Genomic DNA, 23,074 nt, shown 5'->3' with positions numbered 1-23,074 from the left:
CCATACATAGGTATTCGTAAAAGCAAAGCTGTTCTAACAGGCGACCGCGATGCGCATATGCCTCAAGGTATGGCAAAGTCATGCCACCGGCGCCGAATCTAATCGTTTCAGGGGTTACCCGCTGCTGCACTTCCGGCCCTGCTGCTCTGCGTAGGGCCTCCCAGCGCCGGAAAATAGCCCAGTAAAGCGAACTGAGATAGACGTTAATCCAACTCGCTTCGCTGCAATAGCTATTCTTGTACCCGAGGAGATTACTACAAACCTCTACAGCCGAAAGTTCTCGACTTGTAAAGATCTGATTTGCTGTACGAGCAAGAAACTGCCGTGTCTTATTATTCCGTTGTGCTGTCTTTGCCGCGCTGTCTCCACAATTCGGTCCGTAGTCGTCTCCCTGATCAGCCATCCCATCAAATACAGCCTTGACTAGCGCTGCTCTCTTCCAAAGCGGCGTATCTAATTTTGTTGAGTAATTCGTAGCATAGTATACCATGGAGAGTCCAGCCGAGTTAGTCGGGAGGAATGTAGTATCCGTATTATGACGCATAGCTACTGCTAAACCTGGGCTGTATCTGTTGATTCTTTCGTGATCTCTTCGGATATGCAGAAGGCCATCGGTAGTAAACTCGGTTCGCTGGCGCAGTGTCCATGGTGCTTTAAACCGACAGGGATGCCGAGACCCAGCCTTCCCTTTGTCTTTGAAACTATACTTTGTACATGTCGCACCGCAGCTATGCATTTGGCACCTGTAGGCGACCCAATTCGCTTCGGCATCAAGGGCTTCATCGAGTCTGCTGATATCCTCCGTAAGATGTTTGATATTGGTAAAGACGCTTTCCCACCGGCGGTATCGTCGTGCCTTGCCTTCGTCGCAGCACTATATCATTTACTTAGCACGATAAACTTAGAAAATAGAGAAACATGCTTACCTCACTAAATACTGAATCAATATATTGGCACACTTGTACTGCGTAGTCCGCGTTATCCGGCTTGGCAAGATCATGAAAAAGATCAGGTAGCCCGAGATTGGCGTCTAACCATAAGAGCCCGTGTAAGTGAAGAGCCCCACGCTCGTTTGTCTCGACGCAGCCGAAATAGCAAGAGACTTTGCCAAACATTGATTCCTCGCTAACAGAAACACAATGTTGAAAGAAAAGCTCCAACTCTCGATGAAAAAATTTTGCTGAACTAACTGCGTCTCGGATAACATGCTGTACGCGTCCAACCTGCTTCCGGAACTTTTCCATCAGCTCCTCTGCCGCCTTGCCATGTGCTACCCGAAAGGCGGCTAGTTTCATATTTATCTCGTTTGTTAGATCGTTTGGGTTGATTGTATACCATATACACGGCATTCCATACTTGAGGCATAGTGACTTTATCTTCCTTCGAGAATAGAGACGCTCCTCATTTGACATATGCTGCCTATGTCCAAACGCGCTTAACTCCCGGATTAAGTATGCTATATTGCTGTTAGTAGTCGTCCGGGTCTCGCGGTACTCTTCTTCTGCTCTTTCAATCTCCTCGGGAGTAAGTCTTGTAACGATTTGCTCGACTTTGGCAAATGAAGACCTCTTCATTCGCAAGTAACTAATCCGTCGGTTCTCTGATCGAAGAAGCATATTGAATACTAAAAAAGGGAAGCTTGGGTGTGTAGCAAAGTAAGCACCTATTATACTATTACTTTAGTTACTTATTTCTATTTATAAAGCAGAAGTTTTACTAACCATGCCTCTGTAAGCAGAATCGTGCCCAGGTTCGAAGGTAAAATCCGTTCGGCTTATGACTGCTTTGGATGTCTGGACCTTGCGGTTCATCCTGATCATCTTCGTTTTCTTCTTCACGTAATATCCTAGGGCCGCCTCGACCCCATGGAAATAAACAAGGGAAAGCCTTAGGGAAGAAATCGGGATCGTTCGAATCAGCAAATTCCTCTCCTCTGCGACTGACTAGATAGGGTTCTGTATTCTTATATCGGAGGGTGCTGTCTCCGTTTGCGTCCTTTGGCTTTCGGCCTCTCTTACGCTGGGGCCCTCTCACTGTTGCTTCTCGAAGAATCCTGAGTCGTTCTTGTGGGCTATGCTCTCCAGATACCTCAGTAGCCATTAGTCCAGTTGAGGTTAACTCGGACAGCTCTTCATCTATCCGACGAGGGTCCATATCAAATGGGTCGCAATCACCCGCATGGATTCCCCCTAGCCTAGCGTTGCTTTCAGCTTCGAGGTGCGCAGCATTGGTTTCCCTATCTTCTAGACTTGCAATAACATCGTGAGCATTACGCAAAGGTTCATCAGGGCGACCTCGCTCGGCAGGAGGGACATAGTGTCCTGTACGGATTTCGTCTTCGGCACGCTTCTCATACGCCACCATTCTCTCCACAAGTCCCTGGGGTACCTCAGTTCCGGGAGACCATTCCCCCCAGGTCCTAAGATGATCCTCACTAATACTAATATCCCGGTATAGTGGGTTGTTCGCCCGAAGCCAAACGAGCGCACGCTTGAGCTTCTGGGGGTTCACTGATAACATAAAGCCAAGATCGGATGGTACTGGTGTCCGAGGACCTACAAAGCATACATGCAACCTGTCTCGCTCTTCCACGAGTGGATGAGGTAGAATGTTGGCTGCTACGCCTTGAACGTCGTTAGGGAACACAGTAATATGGCCTCTCTTGTGTTTTCGGTAGCGGCCACTTGTTGACTTCTCGACGTCGATAGTAAGCTTCGTAATCCAACCACAGGGGTATAAATTCCAATAAGGCGCTCCTCAAGTGGTGAAAGATCTTTCAAAACATGAGGATACCGATGGATGCAGCCTAAAGACAGATTATTCACCTGGCAGGCGTATGGCAGTTTTTGATGCTGTAAGGAGGTCTTGCACTGGGTGCAAATAGCGAAGTTTGCCTCTGGCTCCTTAGGAAAGCATTCCATACAAAGGAAATGTTCTCTGTCTAACACAGGGATTTGGTCCTCCACCCTTAGGTATAATGGCTCAAGTTCGGCCCATGTATAATTGACTAGTGAGTTGGGAGGCTTTTGCTGGTAACATACTCTACAATATTCGATTTCGAGTGTAAAGTCATCATGCATGCTTTCGTGGAACGTCTTGGTCTTTTCCAGAATCGTTTTTCGGGAAACTGGTCGGCACCACGTGCGATCCATAGAGTCTAGCTTCTTCTGGATATAGCGGCGATCTGCTTCTTGTACTGTCTGTTCGATCTCCTTCTTCCTTGCTTGGTATGCTTCGGGTGTGTCTAGTAGCTCAATATAGCTAGCTTTTTGGCTTAGCTTGGGTAGTGATGGACGAATTGGTAAATGCCTTTGCTGGATAGGATTAGACTGGCGAATAGCAACTGACGGTATTTGAGTTCTTGGCGCTTCAGAAAGAATATGCTGGCTATCTTGAGCTCTCTTATGCTGTGATATGTCTAGGGTAGTGGGCGTGTTTAGACTTGATATAGGCTTAGGGTTCCACGGAAGTAGGGTTGGTCGATTACTTTGCTCCCAAAGGTTGCTACTAGCATGGGCTTGCCTATTTCCTCCACGGCTTTTCCTAGGCGTAAGGGAAATTTTACTAGGCGATGTATTTAACCCCTCGCTATAGGGTGTCTGTACTAACACTGATCTAGGTGATAATGGAGATTCGATTCTATTCGGGCTTCGGATATTGTCGAACGAGGATGGTGGTGTCGGCAGCAGATTTCGGTTCCGATTCGAAGGAACCTTTAATCCTTCGTCGAGGGATCTCTAGTAACTCTGTGTCAAAAGGGGCCCTGATAGTGATTTTATTGAGTTTGAAGGGACCTTACCATAATATTGACTGAAGGCGGTGGTCCCGGTGCTAGCATGCGACTGTGGTTTGAAGGAGAAGTCTGCTCTTCCCTGCCGGCTATTTGTCTCGGCCTCAATTCAGGCTGAATTGAAATAGGAGTGTCATTGAATGAGGAAACTGGTGTTGTAAGATGCGGCATGATAAAACTTAGAGTCGATTCAAGGATTTCTAAGGTCTTTGGAGATCAAAAAAGCTATTATATTCCTTTGACTATGGGAATATTAAAGCTTAGCAATAGTAATGCGTGTTCGCTCCATCCGCTGAAATCACCTTCTGCCCTAGCTGCAAATGTTATTACTGCCTCAATAAGAACATCTTTTCTCATATAGTATTAGCCCAAGGCGAGATGCAAGTAACTTCGTATTGCAAAGACGGATGTCTTGCTGCTGCATTACTATAATAAAGCTGGAATCATTCCTGTTCCATCCGAATAAGAAACAATACTTTGTGATCTACCAATAGAAGGGTAATAAGCCCCCTGTTGTTCCCACTTTGTAGAAAAAAGACGCAGTCTACGTCTTGCCAGCATAAACTAGACAACTTCAGGCGACCACGAGACCTGGTTCTCCTGTATTAATAACTTGATAAGGGAGCAAAGCTGAAAAATCTCCCTTCCGATGGATTCTTCCTCCGCCCCCTCATGTACAAGGTTTATTCCTTTATAAGAGTATAACCCGAATGTTTAGATTCGCCTTTCTCTTGCTCTTCCTTACGTCTCGAAAGCTCCTTCTACGTTTTATACTGGTTCCTTGCAGATTGTTTACCATTTCGCCTTGCCTCCTCCTGCCGCTATGGGTACTGGAAAGCCAGACTTGGCTGCCTATTGGCCGAAGCCCGAGCTGAACCTGCCTTCGCCATGGAGCCTCCCCCTCACGATGCTTGCTACAGGTAAAATGGTTGCCGTTGAATCTCTAAGCAGGGACTCCCAGATATTTCGGTACCAGAACTGGTCTGGTCAAATCCAGATACCGATTCATACGCCAGAGTGGTTGACTAATGTCTTCCCTAATATACTTGACAACTTACACGCCGGGGCCTTATCGCTAGATCTCTCTCGCTTCCACTTGGGAGGTTCGTTAACTACCGAGGATTGGGAAGACCAATGGTTTACTATTATCTGCGATCCCCACTTCAGTTACGTCCCCTGTGGTCTATCTGGCGAAGACGAGGTGGAATATAAACGTCTGGCATGGATCCAGGACGATGCCCTCACGCCGTAAGTTTCTTCATCCGTGGCATTAGAATACTTATCCTAAAGCTCCCTCTTAGTATTTCTGACCGTACCTGCGCCGACTTATCTCCTCGTTTCCCGATAACTCCTCCGTTCGTAACTTTCAACGGGTTTGTCGATACCCAAAAGTTCCCCCTTGCCGATGATCCCTCCGTTGGTCTCGATGAAATAACCAGGAACTCGTCAGCCGTCTTCAGGGTGTGGTCTAGATTTACTTCTACAGAGGCTGCTTATACCCCCAAAACTGGATGGTATGCTAACTACGTTTACGCGATGCTTCCCAAATGCAAAGCACATATGAAGAAGAAGTGCGAGGATTACCGCGTCGAGACAACACCATTTCGCAAGCATGGAAAAAAAGCCTATATTACTGGCTATTTCCATGGTTTCTGCAACAAGAATACCGTCTTTACCTCTGATTATCCTTATAACCCCCTTGAGTTTGTCCCACTCATCGAGATTATCAAAGTTGACTGGGCTGCTGGGGAGCCTAGGCAGACCGCAGCCTCGCGCGATCCGTTTTCTACGCCGTCAAAAGGAGATATGACTGAACGTACGAAGGGAAAATTCAAGTTCGATCCTCTCGCACAGATGTCTGCCGACGCGAAAGTGCCTGGGCCTCTGTTTAATAATGGTAAGCTTGACGATTCTACTTTATTATTCTGAAAGCTAATATGCTTAGGTTCACAAGCCTCGGACGCCATTGTCGATAATGATGATCCGTTTTCTGTTAACGGCCTCCGCGACGTCGCGCCTATTAATATAAAGCGATCCGGAGAGGTAGAGACTATTGAAGACAGCAGTGATGGGGCGAGTCCAACGAAGCGGCCTAAACGGGGCAGTTTGCGTGGGAGGAAATAGTCTGCGTTGGAAAACATGAGGCATATCAAAATTCAATACTAAGAAGATCGCTATCTATGCTTGGATCCCTTTAAGTCTTTCTTCTTCTTCAACCTGAAGTATTTCCTTTTGTAGTAAATTCATTTCCTCGCTGGTATGTGCAGAAAGTCGATCAGGGAGATCAAAATCTATATTAAAATCGCAATCGTCAATACCACACCCTCTTATTTCCAACTCATCTAATCTAAATTCGTTCTGAAGAGTTTGTATGAGAAAAGACCAAGCGTCTAGACCTTGGGTAGTAATTTTAACATTTTCGAGAGTAAGTCTTCGAAGTGTATTTTGATGTCGCCGTAAGAGCGTCAGGAGTTCGTCTCTCGTGCAGTCTAGATACTCAAGGCATAACCTTTGAAGAAGAGGAATATAGAGGCTTTCTGAAAGTCCTGGAAATTGTTGCTTCTCTTCGCAATAGTTGAAGAATAAAGTAATATCGGTGAGCGCTGGAAAAAGGCTAGAGAAGCTATGAAAGTCTGATTGCCAATCATATTTTTCTTCCTGTACTGGGTCATTCTCTGCAAAGAATTTTCTAATTTCTTGGCTGAAATGATTATCGCTATCCTTAGGATTGATAACAAGACTGAGCTTTGTGATGGTCGTGATTTCGGATTTTACGGCTTTTGCGAGACTGCTTGGGAGCGATAGCATCCGTGGAATAACGTCCCACACCCACTTCTGGGCACCCCCCACATTTGGGCACCCCATTTACACCAAAAACGCCGTTTTTCGAAATTCTATATTAAACTAAATACTTTACTTATTAAAGAGAATAAATATATGTTAAATAGATTAAGACTTAATTATAATACTTAAGTAGCTATATACTAGTATTATTGATAATAAGTATTATAAATTCAAGGTTTAACATTTATAATACTAATTTACCTAGCCTATATCTTAATATATAAAATAGGTAGAGATATTTAACTAATATGATTAGAATTTTTAAGTAAGATATAGTAGATTTATATATTCTTATACTTAGTAAAAAATTCTTTAAGCTTAGAATAATATTTTAAAATTTCCCTTAAGAAAAGTTTCTATTATAGAATTTTAACCCTTAATTATACTATATTTACTAAAGTAATACTTTTAAATCTCTTTTAGATATAATTATATACTTTTAATAAGTATAAATATTAATTTCCTAGATTTTTTAAATAAGTATATATAAGCGAAAATATATTTTTCTAATGTTAAGGAATACTAGTAAGTTACTAGTATCTACTAACATTTTAAAGCTTTTAGTTTTAAACTTCTATATTATAACTATTATTATATTTAAACCTTTATAAAAAATTAGATGGCTATAATTATACTTAACATAGTTTATATATTTTCTTTTCTTAGTAAGTATAGTAGTTAGTTTAATATAGAATTTCGAAAAACGGCGTTTTTGGTGTAAATGGGGTGCCCAAATGTGGGGGGTGCCCAGAAGTGGGTGTGGGACGTTAACAGACGTACAACCTTCCATCATATCTCCAAACTCGATATATATCTCCTCTATGGGAAGGCGGCTCTTAATAAGTGCGAAAAACAGTGTTCTGATTACTACTAAGGCATGAACCATGCTATTAGGTAAGAAATCAGAAATAAACCTATTTGGAAGTACGCCAATACGTCGCCCAAGCTTAAAGGCGCCCCATGGTCGGGTATGATCCGATATCCCAATAGCTTTGCAGTTTTTGAGGTTAGTGAGAGCTATCGCTAAATAACTCATATGTTGCCTTTGGGAGAAGAATTCCGTTTGCTCCTGCCATCCATCCTTATAGGTTTGGATTATTTGCTCCCAACTATCGTCGCCCAGTAAGACAACTTCGCCATTCCGAACTCGGAAGAAATCATACTCGTCTTTGAGTCCACAAATCTCTAGTTCTTCGTGGCTCATGTAGTCTTTGGGTTGGATGAGATGATCAACGCAGAGCTCGACAACTTCAACCGCTTGACTCAGAATATGGTGGCGTGAAATGTTCACAAAATTCAATAGGCTTTCCTTCTCTAGCATTACGTAGCGAATGCGGAAGAAGCGTGCTTTGAAAGCTGAAGAAGTTGCCTCAGCTATAGTTTTGCATGTTTCCCGGAAGTTCTGATAGTCCCGCAAGTGCTTAGGGTCTGGTGATAATAGATGATAAAAGATTTCGGTTATCAGTTCAGCTGGCAAGTTGATAAGAGCTTGTTGAGCCATAACTTGAAGCGCAATATCAAGAAAACCCAGAATTGTCTAAGGTGAGGGGAAAGGATCTGATAGTTAAGCGCCGTGATCACCCGTAATTATGCATGAACATGGAGTCGTCTTGGTAGGATTACTAATCCTGGACCGGTGAAACATTAACCCGATTACTAGCTCGTCTTCCTAACGGGAGGCTTACTTCAACAGGCGGCTTGCCCGCCGTTCCCCAGTAAGAAATAAGTAGAATTATAAGATCTAACTATAGAAATATAGTAAATCGAAAGGAAGAATAAATACTTATAAAAGATATAAGAAACTAATAAGCTAGTTTAAAAAACCGAAGCTAAAATAGTTAAATTCTTATAAAAACAAGGAAATCGAAGTAAAAGTATAGTTATAGTTATAGTATAGTTATAATTAAAAAGTCTGTTATTATAATAGAATTCCGTAGTATTTGTAAAAACCAGTAGGTTATAATAGTCGGTTGCATGCTATGTAATATTCGTGCGCGCTAGGCAGCTAATATCGCGTCAGAAAGTGAAATTCGTCAGCGAAGAGGAAAGAAAGCGAGAAAATCGCACAGAAGGGTAAATAAAGCAAATAAAATCGCAAAAATTCATGAATCAATAGAAAATTAACAGACGAGTAGAATAATAGGTAAAACGACGTTATTCCGAAAGAATAACGCTAGGCTCATAACCTATGGGCGAGAACCGGCACAGAACGCTCAGAATGGGAAAAGTGGTGTTGTTGGTTGGAAGAACTAACTAACTGGCTAGAGGGCTGTGGAGGCTGGCTAAGACCAGTGGTGGCGGCCGTCAGCCCACGTGACGGGCCGGCGAGGCCTGCCACCCACATGTAGCGTGCCGGATATCCGACCGTTATCCTAGTCTAGCACCATTTTTCGAGGGGGCTACAAACGCACGTGTCATTTAAGTCGATATGGGGCCTATTTTCTATTAGAAACGGAGAAAGAATTTCCATCAACCATTCTCAAACGGAATCATCCGAACTCGCATTCGTTTCTTTACTGGTTTCAACTTCTCCACTCCAGACCGCCCTAGAGCCTCTTCAAGCAACGATCTCTCCTTACGCTTAAAGTTACCGAACCTCATTTCCGCAACCCATACCATCCTTGGTAACTGAAATCACTAAACACAATCAGATAGGCTGCTGCCCCAGGTGTAACATCCACACCCCTCACCATGAAGCTTAGATCGGCCAAGCTTCATGGCGTTTATAATGCCCGGCTTGGCTCCAGGTCTCGGTCCCCGGCGATCCTAACATCACCGTTCGTCGCTTCTTTGTTCTGATCTGATCTGATCTGTCGGTCGCTGCCATGTTGTATCGCCATCTATTGTCATTGGCAGTTTGCCTTGTGTCTCCCGCGGTTGCGGATACCGCAAAGGCCAACAGATGCATTATCGTACCGTCTAAAGGTTCCTTGTCAGACTCGCCAGTCATTGCCGAGGCCTTTCAGAAGTGCGCCAACGACGCTGAGATCGTCTTCTCCGAGGGTGCCGAGTATAAGATTTACGAGCCTCTCGTTGCCAAGCTGAACAATGTGGTCATCACCGTGAAGGGAAATCTGACCCTGCCTCAAGACATCCCCGCCGTGCAGAAGCTCGTTGAGGCGAAGGGTGGTTCGCTCACATGGTTCCAGATCGGGGGCACTAACGTGCAGTGGATCGGCTCATCTGATGTAATTGTTCGAATCCGAAATTAAGGCTACACACTTTGCTAATGTTTTACCAATAGCCTCATGCCGGATGGATCAAGTCGTACGGACAAGCTTGGTGGGATGCCAACAAGCCTGGCGAGGCTGGTACACCCAACCGCCCTCATCTCATGCAATTCAACGTCAACAACGGCGTTATGAAGTATATGAAGTCATTGAAACCCATTGCTTGGAACTTCTCTATCAAGGGAAAGAACATTACCATTTCAGACACCGTTATCGACGCTCGATCTTCCAGCAGCAAATTCCCCTTCAACACCGACGGCTTCGACGTTGGCGCCACTGATGTAACCATCACGAACAGTAACATCTTCAACGGTGATGACGCCATTGCCATCAATGACGGAGCTCACAATGTTCTCTTCAAGCACGCGACCATTGGCTTCGAGACTCATGGCATGAGCGTTGGCTCACTCGGATCGAAGCCTGCTTCTCCGGCTGATGTGCAGAACATCCGCTTCGAGGATGTAACTGTTCAAGGAGGCCTTTATGCTTCTCGCTTCAAGAGCTGGATTGGAGGACAGGTAAGACCTATTGAATGTTTAATTATTGCGCTCGTCTAACAAGGTAAAACGCAGGGCCTGGTCAAGAACGTCACCTGGAGCAACATTCGAGTCGAGAATGTCACATTCCCCATCTTTGTGACCCAGACATACTTCAACCAGGCAAGTGCCGGTGGGGATCGCCCAAACAACTCCTCTGTCATGATGGAGGACTTCACCTGGGAGCACTTTTCTGGCAGCATTAACACCTTCAACCCTGGTGACGGCTCATGCACTACAGACGTAAGTCACCCCATAAACCTCTGAGCGTTGTGTGCGAGAGCTTTGTTGACATTTCGATAGCCTTGCTGGTACAATTCCGGTCTTCCCAACCTATCGCATACGGAAGCTGTTATTATTGAATGCAACACCGAGAAGTCGTGCAAGAATTTCGTGACCAAGGACATCAAGCTTCAACCGCAGAACAAGAGCGCCGCCAAGGTTATCTGTATGAAGGCGATGCCAGATCTCAACCCCAAGTTGGGATTCGAATGCACCAACGGCACTTTCACTGCCAGAAACTAGGTTATTATTAGTCTGAACTTAATAGGAATTCATATTGAGATATTATGAAGGCCTGCCGAATCATGTTTTAGACATGCTTCTTGTGATGTTTACGATTTGCTCTCTGTTGGCACTCTGAAGAGGCAGCAACGTGATTACTAGAGATTATGTGTATTCTCAAGCCTTTGCCACTCTCCGCTTCAACTTGCAAACAACACCCTTAGTACGATAGAACCAGCGCGAACTTGTCCACCACGTCTCATGTGGATCAACAAGCTCAAATTCGAACCTTGATATCAGCGACGGAACGGTCTTGTAAATCTCCATCAGACTCAAGTTACGGCCAAGACAGATCCGCGAGCCGCCACCAAAGGTGATGTCAGCTGCGTTCCACTGTCTCATGCGCAGCTTATACGCCTCATCGTCTTCATCGTCTTGCTGAAGCCAACGCTCGGGACGGTATTCTTCTGCATCAACGCCGTAAACGTCTTTGTTACGCCCAACGATATAGGGGTTCATGCCGACAAGTGAGCCACCAGGGACAAGGGACCCATCTGGGAGGATAAGACCTTCTTTCGGGACGATACGTTCCATAGTCATGGAAACTGCTGGATGATACCGCATCGTCTCCCGGCATACAGCTTCAAGGTAAGGAAGAGCGCGGGCGGTAGCGTGAGGAGCTGGTCTATCGGCCGGTACACTGGCAACAACTTCTTCCTCAAGGCGCTCCCAAATACGGCGGTTCTTAAGACAGTAATAAAAGAGGGCACGCATTGTGATAGCAGTTGTATCCGCGCCGGCAATCACTGTTTTTGGTGTTAGAACCTGTGATCATCTATTCGATTGGCATGACAAATTTGCTTACAGTTCAGAAGGAGGTAGCCAATTATTGTGCTTTCATCCACTATTTCAGGATGTGTCGTCTTTGAGTCGATGAAGTACTGAAGGAAATCCGGCTTCTCAGGCTTGAAGTTCATGTCCTTGCCGCTAAGTCGATCTGTAAGGTTTTCCACGGCGATTCTCGTGACATTGGAGAGATTGGGAGGACCAAGGGGATAAACTGGGTTCTTATCCAACCAATAGTCTATCCAGGGCATTTGTCCACACAGGCCGAGATAGTCGATTGATTGGTCTCCAATGGCAAGCGTGCCGTCGAAGTCGCGGCCCTCATCCATGTATCCGAACTTTTTGCTAAATGTGACAACACCGAGGAAGTCCCAAGCGTCTACAAGTCACCGTGTTAGTCACATTGGCGGTCATACTGAACATCTATGTACCTACAAAAAGCAAGCCAGTTGCCAAGCTCGCACGACTCGCCAGTGTCTGTGAATCGCTTCTGTAAATGGGCACACAAGTCGTCAATAATCTTATCCATATGTGATTCCATAGCCAGGACGCTAGGCACTGAATAATGTCGCACGACAGGTCTCTTCAAACGAGCATGTTCGACGTTGTTTGTTTCGGAAAACATATGGTATGTGATCTTTCCATCAACAATGGAGCTGCTGTTCTTATAGAAGTCAGACTATAAGTGTTATTAGCAGACTGCTGATGAATGTCATTCTCCCAGAACAAAGGCTTACCTTTGTCCACTTGCCATCAGTGCTGTATATGACCTTTATCAGTTCAGGCATATCGATGTCTAGAAGATTAGGACCTAAGCGCACAATAGGTCCATATTTCTCATGCAGCCTCTTCATCTTTGGAGCATAATCGGCTCCGATAACCTGCCATAGCCGCCAAAGGTTTGTCCATCCTGTCGCAATCTGTCAGTCACATTCTTGCTCCTGCTATGGCACACAGCGAATAATAAAAGCGACTGAAAGAAGGGAACTCGGGACTTGCCTGCGAGGAACGGCCCAGGATATTTCTTCAACGGTGAGGTTTGCCATGAAACGAAAAACCATATAAAGCAGCTAGTAACCGGGGCCAGCAGAATGAACATCACCGTGTGTGTCTGCTCACTGATTGAGAGAGATTTCCAGGATTGCCATATTTCATTAACAACAAAAGCCATTGGGACCGTGGCAATCAAAATTCGAAAAGAGGTGAAACTACGAATCAAATTAAACCATGCTCTGTCAGAGAATAGAGGCAAATGTCATTCTTGTGGCTGAAGGATAATTATACGTTACAGGACGATAATGTGCAATATGGCGATATATATGCTAAATCATTGGCTTCTGATATTCTGGTTAGGAATTTGCAGCGTAGGAGTAGCTTGTTACATCTGCAACTGACGCCGATCGTTTCCGCTGTCACAGTTGCATCAACGAACAGATAGTAGAGGTCATATGCGGGGGTTAGCATGGCCAAGCATGCCAAGCTCGAAGTGGTACGCTGACTGCATATCAACCGGCGGCTATTGCTGATTGCTGCTGGAATCGGAACACTCTCCAGAGGGGTAGTTCTTTCTTGTTTCTCAGTTCTGTCTTTAATCAAGAAGAGGACGTTTGGTTCCTTTCCTCATTTCGTTATAACTTGTACCTTGTTATCTGATGACTGCATGCTTAAATGCAACAGGCGTATCATTCTCCCGCTTCATATGTTGCCGGCAGATATGTTCGCTAAGCACCGCGAACCGCAATACGGTGGCGAGTAGATGATACCAAGGCAATCTCTTCAGCATATGGTCTGCTCCATTGATGCCCTATGTAGAGAAGCACTTGCAGAGTGGAAAGTGAAAAATCGCTGTTGATGCTAAACGTCCCAAATCCTCAAATTAGGTGTCTCTAAGAATTATGCTTGATAACGATGCTGGTCGCTTAACAGGAGAGCTGGTTTCTCTCTGCAGCCAGCCTGCACACCACACAAGGCAGAACTTCCACAAGGTAGCGTAGCATTGAGGCTTCAGACGACTTGGGCCTGCCATGGGCAAATATAATACGCATTATGTGTAACAATACGCAAACGTAGAACAACGATCATCGACCATTGGGAAATGCTTGCATGCCAACCACGCATCAATTCATTCTGAAGTCTTTACTGATTTTTAACTGCCTCAAAAAGTTTCTCCCTGATAGTTTCTGTGAATTTTTCGCCATCCTTGACATTGTTCACAGCAACTGTTTTGTCCCTAGACTTCAGTCCTTGAGTGATGGCCAGGTCTGACTTTGGAAGGCCCAAAACCTAGATTAACCTACGTTAGCGAAGATACAAATGCAATGATAAATTAAGTTGTGTCACCTCGCTCAGGAGCTTCACAACAGCTTTGTTCGCCTCCCCTTCACGTGCCTGCGCAGTGACACACAGCTCGACAGTCCCGTCAGTCACAGCCGTAACACCCTCCCGAACACGGGAGGCTCCCGGCTTAACATGGCACTGTAGGTACAATGTGCCGAGGGGAGCCTTCTTAGTACCTGCGACAAATCGGATGGCTGCTGTCGCCATTGTTTTGTTCAGTGGTGTGGGTTGTCAAGGAAGAGCCAGGGAGAGATTTGGTGTGGTTGCGTGGGCCTATTTGTTGAGTGTGGAGAAAGGTAATCCAGTTCAGTCGCAACTCCAAAATATTCACACAGTCTGGGGAGATTTAGGCCATCCTAGAGTTCCCAGTTTCAAGTGGAAGGACCCCGCTTAATTGTACCGACCAATCAATGTGATCACAAGCTTCGAACCTCAAACTATGTTCTTTAAACAACCCCTACAGTCACACTCCTTGCATGTGTATGATCGGAGTCATGATGGGAGTTGCAATTCTCACTTGCGCATGTCAACTGACTTAATGTGTAGCTTTTGTTATTTATGTGTAAAAAAAATCCTGTGTGAGTTCATGATCCAATCTGGTATTTCCATCTTTGTCTGCTATCGACGCGCTTTTTCCCAACCTGTTTCAAGCCAATTTTCGCTGGAAAAATTCAAATGTTTACAAAGAAGCCTGCTGCTGGGGCTGGTACCCAACGCTAGGGGAATAGTTAACCGTGCTCTGACCTTTGGGCGGCAGGGTGCGAAGCTCCTTCTGTTCTAGCTTAGAAAGACGGTTCTCGGCCATCATTCTCTTGGTGGTAATTCTGTCGGGGTAGTTTCTCAGAAACATGTTGGTAAAGTGGGTGCCGTAGTGGATTCCCTCCTTTGGGGATTGTCCCACATCGTAGCCGGGAAGGGGCTTGGCAACAGCCTGGAAGCTGGGCTCATGGAAGTAGGCGAAGGCGAAGCGATCGCGTGTGTTCAGCCCAACCTTGTGGGGTGTGGAGGGCAGATAGGAATTGGTGATGTACTGCATGATATCACCTGGGAATACGGTGAAGACGTTGGGAACAGGAGGGACGTAATGCCAGCCCTCGTCATCCTCTTTCATGCCAGCTGCGCTCTTCTCCCAGTTGGCATAATGTTCGCCATCATAGGGAGGGCGGATGAAGAGACCTGTTGAACACATTAGATTGAGGTTGAGATCCCGTTTATGATTTATAAACATACCACCAACATCGTCTTGAGCGGCGATTACAAGAAGACCGTAGTCTGTGTGGGAACCAATACCACGGCCTTCCTTACCCTTGCCGTTGGTGTTATGGGTGGGAGGAAATCTAGTGACTCGTCAGCAAAGTATTCCTTAGGGAGAAAAAGGTTAAGTCACTCACCTCAGAATACGCATGTGATGCCAGCCGTCTGCGGTGAGGTTCGTGAGAGATCCAGCAGGGACCTGAAGTCCGAGTTCAGCAAGTTGGAGCAACTTCTCTCCACTCTCGCCGAGGTAATCCATGTAAGTAGTCATGGGTTGCTTCATTTCATAGTCGGGCCAGGGTGCCGGGCCATGACAGGGCCACTTTGCACGGACACGTGGCTCAGAAAGGTCCAGGTCTTTGGTAACTGTGAAAATCTCAGAGTAATCGGCAATGCCATCGGTGATCTCTTCACCGGAAGCGATGTAACCGGAATAGCTTTGGGAATCAACACAAGCCGCCTTTTCTGCGGGAGGCTTTGCGAAGAATGCCTTGCTGGAGGCAGTAGCCTCGTTGAAAATGGCTTGCTGCTTGTCGTTCATGGAAACCTGAAGGATACCGTCACGGCGCCAGGCGTCGACGAGCGCCTTTCCCATTGCGATGTCACCTTTGCTACCGGTGACACGGTCTGGCAGTGTGAATGTCTCCAGCTGAGCAACCTTCGCCTTGTAACCTGGGGGCATTGTGGCTGCCATCTGGGCAAGATTGTGGTCCGAGACAGTTGCCAAGGTCCGAGACTGAGTAATGGCAGCTCGCTTCCGGCCCCCATGGCGGGCCAGCATGCTAATGGACTTTGAGATAGACGACATCTTTGGTGTCTGGGACCGTAAGAATGTCCTTGCGCACTCTTTTGGAAAAGGGTAGAGATTCAAGAAATTGTTGATTTGTAGTGCTGTGATCTGGCTCGAGTCGTTCCACCCACGGCCATCTAGCTCTTTATACCCGGCTAAGACATATTTTGGCAATCACCGTTATGGACGCCGAGTGGCTTTGAGTTACGGTTCACATGATATTGATTCAGTGCCATTGTCTCAGGGTCTTCGGACTTGGCTTTGAGTTTCCTCAGGACTGACGAGGTATTGTTCAATATGTTATGCTCAAAGTTAAATTACTGATGATATGCTGTTCCAAGAGGCGGTGTTTTATGTCTTAGCATGATTTTAGGCCTGTAAAGGCAGACTGAAGATGTTCTTTAAGGAAGAAAGGCCGATGTTGGACATGCTTGGCAGAGACAATGTTTCGTTGGGTCAGGGACAGGACCTCAACGCGCGGTAGGCATACGAGAACGGAACGGTGTTGAGGAAGTTTACAAAGACCCACTGCATTGTAACGGGGGACGAGTCAAGTTAAGAGAGCATCAATTGCATCATATCCTGTTGCATTTGCATGGACACAGCTCTTTGGCATTAGAGACTGCCTCAGGGTCGGAGCGATCCAGGCAAAGCACATAACCATGTGTCAGAGGCACTGAGTTCTCTCAAACACATCTAACTGGGGTTCTAGCTATGATAAAGAAAAACGATCTGAAAAGAAGTCCAATGAAGCCGTACTGGCGATTCAGGAGACTGATCAACGACTTAATGCTCAGGGACAACGAGTGGTCGTAGCTTCGGTTGCCGAGTCTTCAAAGTGACATGGGTTGATACTCCTAGCAGGTATTATGTAACAAATAGGTACCCTTGATTTGCAACGTTGAGAGACCCTGATACTCTGGGTCCACGGGCGTAGCGGCGAAGGCTGTGGTCAATTAAGTCGGCACCAAAGAGGCGGCCCCTGTTGTAATTAAACTTTTATACCTAATCGTAGCCACAAGATTGTGCTCCATTTTATACGAACTATGAGAAGCGATGTGACACGGGGCCAGTCGGAAAAAAGTCGCCGAGTTTCGCCATGAATACCAAGAGACCGGTTTAACGATATTGGCGGGCGCGAAGAGCACAACGGGAAATTGAGTCATTTTCCAAATCGACGTTAACGGGGGTGCGATGTTCGAGTACATCCAGGTCTGGGTCTCTGCATAGAACTTGCCGCTGCTAGTACTATTCGGCATCTTTCCCCAGGCAAACCCTGAGTCATTTTTCGTGGGGGTTGCCAAGTGCGCGCAGGTTACAAGGTTATGATTCGTGAGAGCCGAATTACCGCGATCTATTCCATGAATCTCGATGACGAGCTTTCCTTATTTAGAATTGTAGCCGCTGATGGAGAGCGCTGGACCATCAAGGCTATTACAAATACTACTTTAGAATACCCGTCTATTCCGTTCGAAGATTGACGCACGGAATCTAGCACCCCCTACAGACCATGTTCATTATGCTCCCAACACATATTAACGATTGGTAACCTGCATATGATATCCTAAACCTATTCTCTAGTAGTTAATCACTCATTCAGCTACTAGAACACGTAGGATTGAAGTTGTTTCCAGCATCCGTTTCACCTAGAGAATTGATTGGCCCTGCAATCTGTTGAACTATTGAGTTCTATTGCGGTGCCTTCACTCCTGGGGCTATGCTGGTAAACCTTAAAGAGCCGGCCACTTTAGTGTTAATGAAGACCAGCCAATCATAAAGTTTTATTTGAACAAGTAATAAGATGACGGTTATGGGCTACAGATCAGATTTCGGTTTCAAATTGCGCCGAACTTCGCTTTTACTAGCTTCAATCACACATTTTTACATTAGGACATGACCAGCCCGCCACTTTTGGACTCTTGACACGATGGAGGATGGATCGAGCAAGAACTTTAGAACAAGACTGCAAGGCAATGACCTTCACAATATCGTGTCAACCCACAGTTTGATGTATTCCCGAACAGGAAGAAAGAGTGAGGCGCAATATGTGCCGGATATAGCGGGCACTACTCGCGCAATAAGTCGTCGAGTAATTCACAGCCACCCATCGGTTGCGTTACCAAGGTGTCGCTGTTCACCAGCCAATCGTGAAACCAAAACCTGGGCATTGGAAAAAGGTGCTCCTTAAGAATATGCTTTTCACATGGATCCGCACAATTGTTCCCTTCCCAAGAAGAACAACAGGCAGCGACCATGAGTTTTTGGACTGGCATATCATTTCGTGGTTCCTAGTATTCGTTCGTTTATGCTAAGAGTTTTGAGATGCATTCTATTGGTTGATCCCGGCATGGGTGTGAAGAACATGAGCGATCAAGAGCAACTGGAACCGAACCAGATCGCAGTCAACATGAGACGAATCTCACACTACGGAGGCGGATCTAGGAAGACCCATGAGTTCGAAGTTTCGGAGAACCTTCCGTACAGGACTTGATTCGTCATCTCCAAAAAGCAATATACTATCCGGTAGGAAATGAAGATCTCAGCTATTTTGAGGTGATTATATTCAAAGACAGTTAGCGGTTAACCAACGTCAAAATCCGAGCCAAGATGAAGTTAAAAATATCCCATATTCAGCCTTTGGACGAACAATTTGTGCGCAATCAACATACATGAGACTTGGTAATTCTTGTGACGTCGAAATCGACCGGAGTGGGCTCCGACCAGACAACTGAAGACACATTGTGTCTTTTGCTGAGTTCATTTGGTAGCGTCCAGTGCGGGTCGAGACATCGCATAAACCCGAGAACATCTGGCTCCACAGAGAGCCACCACGGGTGCCCGAGCTTGCCGTCTCCCACAGACTATCGACGGGGATATTCTACGGGGATACAAGATCCGTTCGCATTGTTACAGGAAACCCCGGACAATTGGGATCGCATTCTTTGTGTTTTGGGCCTAGTTTCATGGGTTTGGTCAGCCAGGCATTGGCTTGGTCATCAAATCTCTGCTTCGTTTTTCAAATGGCAATGCAGCACCGAGTTACTACGATCCCAAAAGGGGTAACTGGTCCGACACACAATTTATAATGGTTCTACGAGGTGAGATCTCTGAAGGTCGAGGAGTGAGCTGGACCAACTCTTCCGTAGCAACACCAACATCGAATTGTTCAATTCTCGAAGAGCAACATTACTGAGTCATTTCGTAGACAGTGTTGCCGGTAATGCCGTTGAGTTGGATCTCCCGTCAGCAGTGCGCAGGCGACGTCCTTGATACTTGCAATCCACAACTCTGAAAGTGACAACGAGGTCTTCGTAAATGCAAGCTCAAACTTCTAATTTATTGATTGTATTCAGGATCTTTAACTCTGGTATTATTTCAGCGGAGTTGTCCATCGCACAGCTGACTCGAGCACTTGTTGGACAGAATCTGCGCATCTCCATATGTGGTGGAGAATTCCGAAAGTATAATTCGACGCTTGCAAAGTAGGACTCGCTACAATTCTCAGGACTTTTTCTCGGACTCCGGAATTGGAGGGAAAATAAGTCGTGAAAATTCTAAATGTAGGCTTCTAATCAATTTCCGAACGTTTACGCCATCCAATCAAACAGAGAACCGAGAAGTGTGGTTGACTTTCACAAAAGCAGTGTCATGTTAACTACTGAATCAAGTTCTCTTCCTTAGGTAATAGCCCGCCCTGATTCATGAAGCAGAAAGGGGTGCGACAGTTCTTTTTTAAAGAAGCTACCTAACGATAGCATCAAAGTTAACTCAGCTTCTTCCCACGAATCTTCCTCCACACCTCCCCAGATGGAACATTATGGCAACAAATATTCATTCCCATGCTCGGAAAAAGATCAATTGCTCAAAAATACCATTCTTGTTAACTAAAATATCTTTCTGCTTCAGGTGCAGTGAAAAACCATTGAGTCAGCATATCTTGTTCAGCATCCATGACTTTTCCATTTAAATCGGTTGAGAATTACTGATTGAGTATTTCTCCGATGCTGAAAGAAAGGTAGTCTCTCTAATCAAGGTACGCCACGCTCGCAGCATGACAGTCTGAGTCCCATGACTCTCATTTATGCGATGGTCTTGGTGTAGGTTTAACCTAATCGCCTGACTACGTACCGTTTCACTACTAAATAGAGACTGCCAGATCTCTACGGGTAATGTGATTCATTTAGCTAATAGCCATGTTCGATCTCGACTCGCGATTCAATAAGCGGCCAACATTGCCGCTGGCCAGCTTCGAGCAAAACTCACTTGGCATGTCTAGGGCTGCGAGACATACCTCGCGCGGGCATGTATACACGTGGCTGGAGAAGCTAATGGTGATCGAAAATACCCACGAAAGATTAAGAATCTTGACAGATACCTTATATTACACAAGTTGACACAGACGGTCTCAAATTTCTTTCAACAGTCGTGTTGGGAATCCAGCAACAAGACATGTGTTCCAGTATGTTGGCGCAAAATTACAGTCTGCCATCTAGGGGTGACAAAGCTCCAATAGTCAGCGTCTGAGCTTCTTTGTACTGATGAAGAACCACGTGCGCATCACGTTCTATGAAAAGGCTGCGTGGAAAAACTTTGTCCTCTAGATCGAAGGCCACGTGCTTCTCTGCAGTCCAGAACACAGTTTGTCTTCTCGAAGTCTCCAACGCATTCTGCTTGAATTCTAGACTCTCTCAAACTGAAGCCAAAACTTAATCCCGAGCATTCGATTGGCGGCTTGAAATACCCAGAATTCGACGTTTCTACAACCTGTGCCGAACTTCCGTTCGATCCTAATTGAACTTATGATTGGTAAGCCACTGGAAGTCTGTGGCCATATTCTAACAAATAGTTCGGTATTAAATCACGTGGTGTTTCCATCAAGTTGAAAACAAAATGGACAAATGTGATTATACTAGTGAACTAGACAAGCTGAAAGTCTGTCTGCCAATTTCCTTCCCGCTAGCAACCGAGCCGTTTACAGTGTCGAGCACAGCCACTTCTCACCCGTCCGCCTCGGCCACAGCCGCATCCGTCTTAACGGCTGGTCCCTTGTCCTCCACGGCACCTATTTTACCGGCCTGCACAGCCGGCTCGAACGCCCAAGGCATCTCAGACAACTTGAAGGGCCTCTGTTCGTACAGTTGTGTTTTCAATCACTGTCCCGCTGGCGTGTGCGTGTGCTCAGGGCCCGCTGCCGAGCCCGCAGCTGTTCCAGAGCTGACCGGCCAACACGGCTGCCCGGATGACAACGTCGCCGGGGGCGAGGACCACGGCTACTACGTCGACCTCTACGAGTTTACATGCAGCCACGGGTACTGCCCACCGGGGGCTTGTAAATATTGCTGAGGCGTCGCTTTACGAGTGCTCCCCAAAACGTGAGCGTTATGTGTCAACAGAATGCGGGTGGTCTCTTTCTCCCATTTCTGTATAACTACTTCTATACGCTATATATGTCGTAGGTTTGTACAGAAGGCCATCTGCATACGTACGGCTCTTTATGGTCTTGAAATCGGGGTACCCCAATTAGGTCTGTCACGGACCAACACCTTGTTGAACCAGTCCATGTACTCTTGGCTCGTGTCTATGGGAACTGGAGCACCTGTATACCTAGTCCCGAGAAACCGTTTGTCATCCATAACCGTCAGACAGTGAGGGTTGCTAATATCCACCACTAGATTTTCATACTCCTCAGGTTTCCTATCACCTAATAAATTATCGGCCTTTGCGATGTCCTCTCGTAAGCCCATCAGCCACGGGTGCAGCGTCGAGATGTAGTCGTGGATCGTGATGTATCGCATATTAGACGCCTTGATGCCAAGGGGCAGTGCTCGTTTTGGCCGTTCAGTGTCGCAGCAGCGTAGGAGCTCTCCCTCGCTATCGTCATCGTCGTCTTCATCTTCTTCGTCGTCGCCCTCTGACTTGTAGAGCTCGTCGTCAGGCAGCTCGCCAAAGATACAGTGATCGTCTTCGGGACTAGCGTGCCGCTCGTGCCACTCGATCCATTCCCGCTGCCAGCGTTCCAAAACATCGACATGTATGCTTATGGACTTGATCTTAGGTTCAGCGAGCGATGCCTGCGAGATAGCGTGCCAGGTGAGGTTGCCCGCGGAATCCCTGGTGGCGTAGGGTTCGCGTGGCGGATTACGAGTGTCCCAATTCTGCACGACAAAGATACTCTCCTCCAATGGGCCCTGAAGCCTCCACAAGAGGCTGAGGGCCTCGGAGCTTGGGGTTGGGGCTGGCATGGCGTTTTGGTGTGGCAAGCTAATCCTGCGCGCGAGGTGGAGAAACGGGGACACAGAATCCAATGCAGCCACGAGAATCGCTAGACCTGAGAACAGAGAAGGGTTTCACAGAAGGGGGTAGGTAATATTGCGAAATGGGCGAGAGGATAAGTGTGATGTCGAGGGGGATGCCAATAGTGGTCAGATCAGGTCGAGCAGGCAGCGGCTGTCTTTTGTAGGTTAGGAGCGGAGGGGAGCATTAGGGATGATACACTCCGTAATGGTTTGCCTTTTCCTTCTTTATGAAGGTAATCCATGGATTCCGTTAGGAAAGGCTTCTCTTACCCCGTCCGAGAAACTCGTGCCTTGGTGCCCCTACTCCTCAGACTCTAATTGGTCGAAAGGCTGCCCTCTCATTGGGTGGGTTTCACTCCCTCTTTGGGAACTAACGAGTTCCATAATTACAAGTCCTCCAACGTTCTGACATAAAATGATATGGCAAATTTGGGATTTGGACGAAAGGAGTCTACTGAATTCACTAGCCACTAATAAGCAAAATATAAATCTAAAGAGTTTAAATATGTATGTAAGCTATATCACGATTGTCAAGTATGAGATGCTTTTCCGGAATAGTGACGTGGTAAGAGTATCTCAACCACCGTTATCGTTGTTTTAAGGTTGACAGTTTCTCTAATTTGGCTCCATGTTTTGGTGGACACCGC

At 46.2% G+C, this 23,074-nt stretch overlaps 6 protein-coding genes across 6 annotated transcripts; 2 read left to right on the top strand and 4 right to left on the bottom strand.

Moving 5' to 3' along the window:
* Positions 1-4,613: 4,613 nt before the first annotated feature.
* CTRU02_206217 (uncharacterized protein) lies at positions 4,614-5,914 on the top strand (the record flags this gene model as incomplete). Its single annotated transcript, XM_036728606.1, has 3 exons — positions 4,614-5,038; positions 5,092-5,687; positions 5,736-5,914. 3 exons carry the CDS (start codon positions 4,614-4,616, stop codon positions 5,912-5,914), a joined length of 1,200 nt encoding a protein of 399 aa, XP_036579495.1.
* Positions 5,915-9,459: 3,545 nt separating this feature from the next.
* On the top strand, positions 9,460-10,925 carry CTRU02_206216 (extracellular exo-polygalacturonase; the record flags this gene model as incomplete). The annotated part of the gene is made up of 4 exons (XM_036728607.1): positions 9,460-9,822; positions 9,879-10,382; positions 10,437-10,643; positions 10,704-10,925. The coding sequence occupies 4 exons, from the start codon at positions 9,460-9,462 to the stop codon at positions 10,923-10,925; spliced, it is 1,296 nt and encodes a 431-aa protein (XP_036579496.1).
* A 156-nt stretch (positions 10,926-11,081) lies between these two features.
* CTRU02_206215 (benzoate 4-monooxygenase cytochrome p450) lies at positions 11,082-12,921 on the bottom strand (the record flags this gene model as incomplete). The annotated part of the gene is made up of 5 exons (XM_036728608.1): positions 11,082-11,710; positions 11,770-12,129; positions 12,186-12,429; positions 12,488-12,660; positions 12,750-12,921. 5 exons carry the CDS (start codon positions 12,919-12,921, stop codon positions 11,082-11,084), a joined length of 1,578 nt encoding a protein of 525 aa, XP_036579497.1.
* Positions 12,922-13,886: 965 nt separating this feature from the next.
* CTRU02_206214 (DUF167 domain protein) lies at positions 13,887-14,294 on the bottom strand (the record flags this gene model as incomplete). Its single annotated transcript, XM_036728609.1, has 2 exons — positions 13,887-14,033; positions 14,091-14,294. The coding sequence occupies 2 exons, from the start codon at positions 14,292-14,294 to the stop codon at positions 13,887-13,889; spliced, it is 351 nt and encodes a 116-aa protein (XP_036579498.1).
* Positions 14,295-14,766: 472 nt separating this feature from the next.
* On the bottom strand, positions 14,767-16,149 carry CTRU02_206213 (ethylene-forming enzyme; the record flags this gene model as incomplete). The annotated part of the gene is made up of 3 exons (XM_036728610.1): positions 14,767-15,263; positions 15,318-15,424; positions 15,479-16,149. 3 exons carry the CDS (start codon positions 16,147-16,149, stop codon positions 14,767-14,769), a joined length of 1,275 nt encoding a protein of 424 aa, XP_036579499.1.
* Positions 16,150-21,623: 5,474 nt separating this feature from the next.
* On the bottom strand, positions 21,624-22,373 carry CTRU02_206212 (uncharacterized protein; the record flags this gene model as incomplete). Its single annotated transcript, XM_036728611.1, has 1 exon — positions 21,624-22,373. The coding sequence occupies one exon, from the start codon at positions 22,371-22,373 to the stop codon at positions 21,624-21,626; it is 750 nt and encodes a 249-aa protein (XP_036579500.1).
* Between the last annotated feature and the right edge of the window lie 701 nt (positions 22,374-23,074).

Source organism: Colletotrichum truncatum (assembly GCF_014235925.2).
Source record: "Colletotrichum truncatum strain CMES1059 chromosome Unknown Contig_0003, whole genome shotgun sequence".
Classification (NCBI taxonomy): domain Eukaryota; kingdom Fungi; phylum Ascomycota; class Sordariomycetes; order Glomerellales; family Glomerellaceae; genus Colletotrichum; species Colletotrichum truncatum.
This window is presented reverse-complemented; position numbering and strand designations above follow the sequence as displayed.